The sequence below is a fragment of the Triticum aestivum genome, chromosome 4D (assembly GCF_018294505.1).
Source record: "Triticum aestivum cultivar Chinese Spring chromosome 4D, IWGSC CS RefSeq v2.1, whole genome shotgun sequence".
Classification (NCBI taxonomy): Eukaryota; Viridiplantae; Streptophyta; class Magnoliopsida; order Poales; family Poaceae; genus Triticum; species Triticum aestivum.
In genome coordinates, this window is record NC_057805.1 from 499,136,035 (window position 1) to 499,145,633 (window position 9,599).

At 43.9% G+C, this 9,599-nt stretch overlaps 1 protein-coding gene across 1 annotated transcript; it reads left to right on the forward strand.

Moving 5' to 3' along the window:
• Nucleotides 1-733: 733 nt before the first annotated feature.
• LOC123099014 (uncharacterized) lies at nucleotides 734-2,692 on the forward strand. The gene is made up of 2 exons (XM_044521122.1): nucleotides 734-1,153; nucleotides 1,415-2,692. Exons 1-2 carry the CDS (start codon nucleotides 765-767, stop codon nucleotides 2,505-2,507), a joined length of 1,482 nt encoding a protein of 493 aa, XP_044377057.1. The 5' UTR covers nucleotides 734-764; the 3' UTR covers nucleotides 2,508-2,692.
• The last annotated feature ends 6,907 nt before the right edge of the window (nucleotides 2,693-9,599 follow it).

The following is a 9,599-nucleotide window of genomic DNA, read 5'->3' on the forward strand; positions in this document are numbered from 1 at the left end:
CTCGTATGATGCATCCAATTAGTAAATAGTACTCCTTCCATCCCATAATATAGGAGCGTTTTTAACACTACATTAGTGTTAAAAACGCTCATATATTATGAGACAGAGGGAGTATAAGATTGCCTAAATGACATGATCCCAACATAAGCTATGTTCTGTTATGAATGTTTGATTGATCATTACACATACGAATGCTTATATTTATGGTTTACAACTGCTACGAGAGATGCTACCAGTGAACCACCTATGACCCCGATCCAGTTTCCTCTTCATGTGGGAAAACTCTCCAGCCACCTATGAAAGCCATGCATGCAACGTGTTTGTAGTTGAGAGCGGAGAGAGGGTGCGCACCCCACGTGGATGGGCCACAAGAGAAAGGAAACAATACGGCCGGTGTGTCGGCATGCTCCGCGTCTTGGCTCGCGCCAGCTGAGCCGCTCCAAGTCACGTAAATTTGGCACTCGTACTACTCCTAGATAGATCGCTTGGCGCACGCACAAAACGAGGAAACTACTCTGCTGAATGGCAATAATTTGTGTCGAATGGTCCGTGACCAAGAAAATGAATTATTAGGTGAGATCTGGAAGGATGAGGTTGGTCTCGTGGATTCATAGAACCTGTACAGGAAAGGATGAGGTTCTCGTTTTCTCGCACGTGAGTTGCATGTATACGTTAAGCGGCAGCACGGCTGCAGTATATATAGCTACTATGCACAACGTAGATAGTCACACAACACAAAAACACACACACACACAGTTGAAGAGATGTTTCCAGTGACGGGTTCGCCGAAATGCGTTGCTTTCCGATCAAAGCATACCCGCAAGTACCTTGGTAGCGTGCATGTAGGGAGCGAGGAGAGCGCCGTCGGCGGAGGCAGGTTCTTCGAGGAGCTGAGCGACGGCGCCGACGACGTCGATGTCCTTGCAAGCCCGTACACTAGATTCTACCTGGAGCCATCCAAGGAGCACGACGGGCTCCTGCACGTCAGGTGCTGCCACAACAACAAGTACTGGGTGGCCAAACATGGCGGTGAAGGCAGCGGCCACTGGATCATTGGCATCGTCAATGAACCGAACGACGACCTGTCCAAGCCGTCATGCACGCTTTTTGAGCCCGTCCCTCTCACGGACGGGGACAATAATCTATCCATCAGGTACGTATTGTATCGTCTATCTATACCAGTATCTACATAGTAGTATTAATTTACAAATCACTCTATGTCTACTCCGTCTGTAGTGCTGAAGCTAGCATTATTATTTTTATTATTAATAATATTGTCCTGGAAGAAGCCTCCACGTAGAATCAATTAATAACTAGTGTCATGGAGGAAAAACAAAAAGAAAAAAAGATCAACAACAATAGCTGCTTGTTTTAATAGTCCTGATTATAAAAGGTCGGCAATGCATGCTTGCAGGTTCTTCCGTCCCCAGCAGACAACCAGCTCTGAATCTGAGATGGTCATGGAAAAGGAGACAGCAGAAGAAGCCTACTTGCGTCTGGGAACCGGAGGGCATGAAAAAACAGTTGATCAAGTGAAATCTCTTCATGACTTCTCCGCCATTGATCTGTCGAAGCAATTGGTACTGCCCAAATATGTTGCTTTTAAAGGCGACAATGACATGTACCTCCGGGCAAGGATCATCCAGAAATACAATTACCTGGAATTCTCATCATCTGATATTGCAGATTCAACTGTGGTCAACACTATTTTCCCCAACTATGCTAATGGAAACGTGCGCATAAAATCTAACCACTTCAACAGGTTTTGGAGGCTCAGCCCCAACTGGATCTGGGCTGACTCCGCCGACAGCAGCAGCAGAGACCGTGACACACTCTTCAGGGTGGTCATGTTGCCTGACTACATCGGTCTCCAGAACCTGGGAAACTCCAGGTACTGCAAGAGGCTAACTGCCGACAGAAAGACAAGCTGCCTTAACGCCGCCGTCGATACCATCACACTGGAAGCAAGGTTACGGGTGGAAGAAGCCGTACTTTCCCGAAAGATCTATGGCGTGGAGTTCAAGCTCTCCGAAGCTAGGATCTACGGCGAGAAGCCTATTACCTTTCCCAGCATGACTTCAACCAATGACACCAACGAACCACATGCCAAGACCCTGACCCTGAAATACGAGGAGACGCAGGCCAAGACCTGGAGCTCGACTGTTAGCCTCAAGATTGGTGTCACGGCCAAGTTAAGAGCTGGGATCCCAGTCATAGCAGAAGGGAAGGTTGAGGTATCCACTGAATTCAATTCAGAATACGAGTGGGGGTCATCCATTCATACAACGGCCTCACAAGAGGCCTCCTACCATGCTGTGGTGCCTCCGATGACCAAGGTGACAGTCAGAGCGGCTGTGACACAGGGTTCTGTTGACGTCCCGTTCTCCTACACTCAGAGGGACATTCTGACCACAGGAGAGGTTGTTACCTACAAGATGGATGATGGTCTGTTCACTGGTATGAACAACTATAATTTCCAATTTGAAGCCACACAAGAGCCCATTTGAAGTGACGATGCATGCATTAGTTAGCCGTATTAAATAAAGCCATCCCTGCCTTGGAGTGGCCCGGCTTTTCTGTGTGGTGATTTGATGGTGTGTTGTGACTTTCATTTTATTTTTTAGTTTGTGGGTTGTGTGCTCTTATATGTTTCCCTTTACCCACTATATACATTTCTATTTGATGATCGACAGAATATTGTGCCCCCTCCGTTTTGCTTTATTTGGCATAGTTATGCTAATTTAGAGCATCTTGTGGGTTGTAACTGTTATTTTATATTTTTTACTATGTGGACTGTGTGTTGTTATATACTACACCAGTATTATTGTACCCCACCTCCCGTTCCCTTTAACCAACATAGACTTCTCTATGTCATGATCAACATAGTATTGTACCCCCTCCGTTTTTGTTTTATCGGCATATCCATATATTCAACTATGCTAATTTAGAGAACCTCTAGCAGCTTGTGATACAGTTACGTATACACATTTTGGACGAGGATATGGCAAAACAGGCCTCCATCAGCTCATCTATTTATTTGTAAATACAGACACCCTCCATATTGTCTCGAACCACCACCACCATGTAGCAATATCCCCAGGGATGGAGAGTTGCAACCAACCAAAACAGAGAGAAGCTCGCCTTTTCAAGAGTTGTGAGTGCACCAATCTGATTTCCATAAGTACCACAAATCTTTATACAGATATGCGAGTAAAATTATAACAAAACAAGATTAACCGTGAAGTTATTTTTTGTGTCAAATATGATGGTATCGTTTCCACGAGATATCTAACCAGTTTTTTCATAAGATAGTTGTCAATGATAGAGAAGTTTGACTTCACACACTTTCTAGGGATCATGCATTCTAGATTTGAGGTAACCCCACCTGAATATATTGCTCAAGGCTAGTGTCTAGATGCAAAGAGGAGCTTAACTTCTGTAGGAGTTGGTGAGTGCACTCAATCTAGTTTCCACAGAAGTATGTTTGAGTTACTAATCTTCATAAATGCTCATGTAGTGGAGAGTTGATGCATACATTGGCCGATGTGAAGTATGAAAAGTATAAGATGATTGCAGCGGAACTAACATACAACAAAATATCTGTTAGTCCTTGCTACTTGTGAGCTGCGTTGGGATTTTCTCCGAAAAGGAGGGGAGATGCAGTACCGTAGAGATAAGTATTTCCCTTATTGAGAACCAATGTTTATCGAACCAATAGAAGAATCACGCAAAGTCTCGTGAACATCATCTGCACACACGAAAGCAGATACTTGCACCCAACACGGGCAAGAGGGTTGTCAATCCCCATGAACTCGTTACTTGCAAGGATCAAATCTTGTATAGGTAGATGGATAAATTGCCAAACGAAATAAAATAAAATTGCAGCAAAGGAATTTTGGTTTTTATAATATGATTAAAGTAGACCTGGGGGCCATAGTCTTCACTAGAGGCTTCTCTCTCGAACACATAGCATACAGTGGGTGAACAAATTACTGTTGTGCAATTGATAGTGAAGCGCATAGTTAATTATAACGATATTTAAGGTAATGATCATGTATATAGGCATGACGTCCGAGACAAGTAGACCGACTCCTGCCTGCATCTACTACTATAACTCCACCAATCGACTGCTATCCAGCATGCATCTATGGTATTAAGTTCATGAAAAATGGAGTGACGCCTTAAGCAAGGTGACATGATGTGTAGACAATGTAAACCCAATCAATACCAATAAACCCCGTCGTTGTACCCTTAATGGCAGCAATACAAATATGTGTCTTGTCCCCTTCTGTCACTGGGATATAGAGCATCGCAAGATTGAACCCATCACAAAGCACCTCTCGCACTGAAGATAAATCAATCTAGTTGGCCACACCAAAACGGATAGATCGGGGAGAAATACAAAGCTAATAAAATCATGCATACAAAATTTCAGAAAAGACTCAATTACTTCTCATGAATATTCAGATCATAAACCCACAATTCATCTGATCCCAACAAACACACTGCAAAAGAAGATTACATCGGATAGAAATCCGAGAAGATCGAGGAGACCATTGTGTTGAAGATCAAAGAGAGAGAACAAGTCATCAAGGTAGAAGCTATGGACCCGTAGGTCTGTGGTGAACTACTCACACATCATCGAAAGGTAGCAAGGATGACGTAGAAGCCCTCCGTGATCGATTCCCCTTCCGGCAGAGTACCGGAAAAGGCCTCCAGATGGGATCGCGAAAGAACAGAAGATTGCGGTGGCAAAAAAAGTGTTTCAGGTGGCTCTCTGTTGGTTTGGGAATATTTCTGAATTTATAGAGGTGGAATCAGATCAAGGGGTGCTACGGGGCCCCACAAGCTCGGGGCACGCGCCCTGTGAGCTTGTGGCCACCCGTAGCTGTTCTGGCCTCCTCCTGGACCTTATAGCATCCCTTCTGGTCCAGAAAAAATCATCGTAAAATTTCATCACGTTTGGACTTCGTTTGGTACTGATTTTCTGAAAAGCCAAAAACAAGCAAAAAACAGCAACTGACACTGGGCACTAGGTTAATAGGTTACTCCCAAAAAATGATATAAATAGCATATAAAGGCACATAAAGCATCCAAGATTGATAATATAATAGTGTGGAACAATAAAAAAATTATAGATACGTTGGAGACTGCTACTTGTGAGCTGCGTTGGGATTTCTTTGAAGAGGAGAGGATAACGCAGTACAGTAGAGACAAGTATTTGCCTCAGTTATGAAGCCAAGGTTATCAATCCAGTAGGAGAACCAAGCAACACTATGTAAACAAACCTGCACACAAACAACAAATAGTTACAATCCAATGCGTAGAGGGGTTGTCAATCACTCAACGGTTACGAGCAAGAGTAAATTGGATAATTTTTGATAGATAGATCTGACAAAAATACAAAATAAAATAAATAAAAGAAAATTTCAGCAAGGTATTTTTAGTTTTAATATATGATAAAAGATAGACCAGGGGGCCATTGTTTTCACTAGAGGCTTCTATCGAGAAAATAGCATACGGTGAGTAAACAAATTACTGTTGCGCAATTGATAGAAAAGAAAATAATTACGACGATATCCAAGGCAATGATCATACATAGGCATCACGTCCAAGATTAGTAGACCAAAATGATTCTGCATCAACTACTATTACTCCACACATCGACCGCTATCCAGCATGCATCTAGTGTATTAAGTTCATGGAAAACAGAGTAATTCTTTAAGCAAGATGACATGATGTAGACAAGATAAACTCATGTATGAATAAACCCCATCTTTTTACCATTAATAGCAACCATACATACGTGTCATGTCCCTTTCTGTCATTAGGATTGAGCACCGCAAGATCGAACCCATTACAAAGCACCTCTTCCCATGGCAAGATAAATCAATCTAGTTGGCTAAACCAAACCAATAAAACAAAGAACAAATACGAGCCTATATTAATCATGCATAAAAGATTTCAGAGAAAACCAAATAATATTCATGGATAGATCTGATCATAAACTCATGATTCATCGGATCCCAATAAACACATCGCAAAAAAGAATTACATTGGATAGAACTCCAAGAACATCAAGGAGAACATTGTATTGAAGAACATCAAGACAGAAGAAGCCACCTAGCTACAAACTACGGACCCGTAGGACTGTGGTAAACTACTCACGCATCATTGGAGGGCAACAACGATGATGTAGATCCCCCTCCGTGATCGAATCCCCCTCCGGCAGAGTGCTGGAAAAGGCCTCTAGATGGGATCTCGTGATTTTTTAACCTGCGGCGGCAAAAAAAGTAATTCGTGGACTCCCTGGTAGGTTTTCTGATTTTAGAGTATTTATAAAGGCGGAGTTGAAACAGAGGCTTGTAGGCCCCACTATGTACCAGGAAGCGCCCCAGGCCCCTGACGCGCCCTGGTGCCGAGTGGGCCACTCCTTCGTGTTCTCGAAGCTTCCAGGGTCTCTTAATGCTAGAAAAAAAATATCCAGAAAGTTTCGTGGCATTTGGACTTCGTTTGGTACTGATATTCTGCAAAGTCAAAAAAAGCAACAAAAAAACTGGCACTGGGCACTAAGTTAATAGGTTAGTCCCAAAACCTGATTTAAAGTTGTTTGTAAATGTATATAAAACATGCAAGATTGATAATATAATAGCATGGAACAATAAAAAAATTATAGATACATTGGAGACGTATCAAGCATCCCCAAGCTCCACTGCCAGAGGAGCTACCGGCACCCCTGCTCAACGTGATCCTCGCCAAGGAGCCGCACGTGGTGGCCCCCAAAGGGACGAAACCCCTAAAGGGCAAGGCTAGTGCTCGGGCCCGGGAGACCTCGATCACCCGGCCCGAAGAGACCCACGCCTCCTCTGCCCATAACAGCAATGCGGAGGAGGGTGATGTTGAAGAGACCCCTCTCCCGAAAGGGAAGAGGTCGGTGTCAGTGGACGCCGAAGCCGGCATGCAGCCCGAGGGCTCAAAGAGATCGAGGAGTACCTCGGCCAGAGCCGCCGGCGAGTTGCTGGAGAGAGTCGAGCTCTCCGGCGACTCAGAATAAGACCTCCTCGCGCTGGGGAGGAAGAAAATGGTGCCTCGAGGGCAAGCCGTTGTCCTTATATCCCGTCTTTTTATGTGACAAGTTCTTTTGGCAAAGGTAAACTCATAAAGCGCCTTGTTTTATGCAGTCCGCCAAGGGTGATCCCCAGCGGTTCCTTGAGCGGATTGCCATCCGCCAGCGGGACTCCAGAGCCCGTTGCTCCTCCCCAACACGTGATGGGCTAGGGGAGGCAACATCCACCCCGGCCCCTGAAGTCAATACGACTAGGGCCGAAGAGGTGGCCATCATGCCCGAGGTCAACACCTCGGCCTAACAAGACACGGGGGAGAAGCACCCTGAGGTCATTCAAGAGGGGCTGGGCCAGTCATCGGCCCAGCCGATATCTGCTTTAGCTTCGCCACTAATGTCTACTACGCAACTTTATTCTTGTAGAGATGTGTTGCGCCTCAGAGTGCATAGTTTTGTAGGACAGTAGCAATTTTCCTCAAGTTGATGACCTAAGGTTTATCAATCCGTGAGAGGTGTAGGATGAAGATGGTCTCTCTCAAACGACCCTGCAACCAAATACAAGAAATCTCTTGTGTCCCCAACACACCCAATACAATGGCACATTGTATAGGTGCACTAGTTCGGCGAAGAGATGGTGATAAAAGTGTAATATGGATGGTAGAAATATATTTTTATAATCTGAATAAATAAAAACAGCAAGGTAGCAAATATTAAACGGGCACAAAAACGGTGTTGCAATGCTTGAAGACAAGGCCTAGGGTCCGTACTTTCGCTAGTGCAATCTCTCAACAGTGCTAACATAGTTGGATCATATAACCATCCCTCAAAGTGCAATAAAGAATCACTCCCGAGTTCCTAATAGCGGAGAACAAAAGATAGGAATTGTTTGTAGGGTACGAAACCACCTCAAAGCTATTCTTTTCGTTTGATCGATTCAAGAGTTTGTACTAAAATAACACAAAGCTATTTTTTCCGTTCGACCTATCCTAGAGTTCGTACTAAAATAACACCAAAGCAAATTCATATTCATAATACTCAATCCACACAAAGAACTACAAAGAGACCCCAAAGTTTCTATCGGAGAAAAGATAATAAAAACGTGCATCAACCCCTATGCATAGATTACCCCAACGTCACCTCGGGAATCCGCAAGTTGAGTTCCATAACATATATCAAGTGAATCAATACAATACCCCATTGTCACCTCAAGTAATCAGACCGCAAGACATACATCAGGTGTTCTCATATCTGAATATTCAATCCGACAAGACAAACATTCAAAGGGTAAAGATTCAATTCGTCACAACAAGAGTATAGATGGGAGAAACATCATATGATCCATCTATATTAACAAAGCCCATGATATAGATCACGAGAGAGAAAGAGAGAGAGGGAGAGATTAAACACATAGCTACTGGTACAAACCCTCAGCCCCGAGGGTGGACTACTCCCTCCTCATCGTGGTGGCCGCGGGATGATGAAGATGGCCACCGGTGATGATTGCCCCCTCCCGTAGGGTGCCGGAACGGGGTCTAGATTGGTTTTCACGGATACAGAGTCTTGCGGCGGTGGAACTTCTGATGTAGGTTAACCCCGATGGGTTTCGGAATATTTGGGAATTTATAGTGCAAAGAAGGGGTGCGGGAGGCCGCCGAGGTGGGCACAACCCACCTGGGTGTGCCAGGGGGCCCTGGCGCGCCCTGGTGGGTTGTGCCCCCCTCGGGGCACCCCCAGGTGCTGCTCTGGCCCAATGGATGTCTTCTGGTCCATAAAAAATCTCCGTGGAGTTTCGTTGCGTTTGGACTCCGTTTGGTATTGATTTCCTGCAATGTAAAAAACAAGCAAAAAACAACAACTCACACTGGGCACTGGGTCAATAGGTTAGTCCCAAAAAATGATATAAAGTTGCTACAAAATGATTTTAAAACACCCAAGAATGATAAAATAACAGCATGAATACTTCATAAATTATAGATACGTTGGAGATGTATCAGCATCCCCAAGCTTAATTCCTACCCGTCCTCGAGTAGGTAAATGATAAAAGAAATAATTTATGAAGTGTGAATGCTAGCAAAGTGCACAAGTTTGATCAATGACAATTTCAATCACTTTTCCTAGCATCATAACAACAATTCTTTCTTATAAAACTTCTCATGTTATAGTGGCAACCAATTCACATGTTAAGGGTCAAACAATGAACTCTCTTGAAACTTAACAACCTACGTTCTTAATCACCAAGCAATTGCAATTCAACTTATTCAACAGAGTTTAAGTAAGAGCTCATCATACTCAACTATCATATAGTCTTCTATGATGTCTAACACTCACCGCGTACACATGAGCAAAACGTTTCAACCAGACACATAGAAAGATAGGGGCTTATTGTTTTGCCTCCCAACGTATTCACCTCAAGGGTGATGTCAACAATAATAACTCATGCTACCCATATTCAACTGGACATATGTGTCTAGATCTTTCCTCACCACATGATGCTTGCAAAAGGAGAAAAATAATAAGGAATAGAGAGAAAACTTTG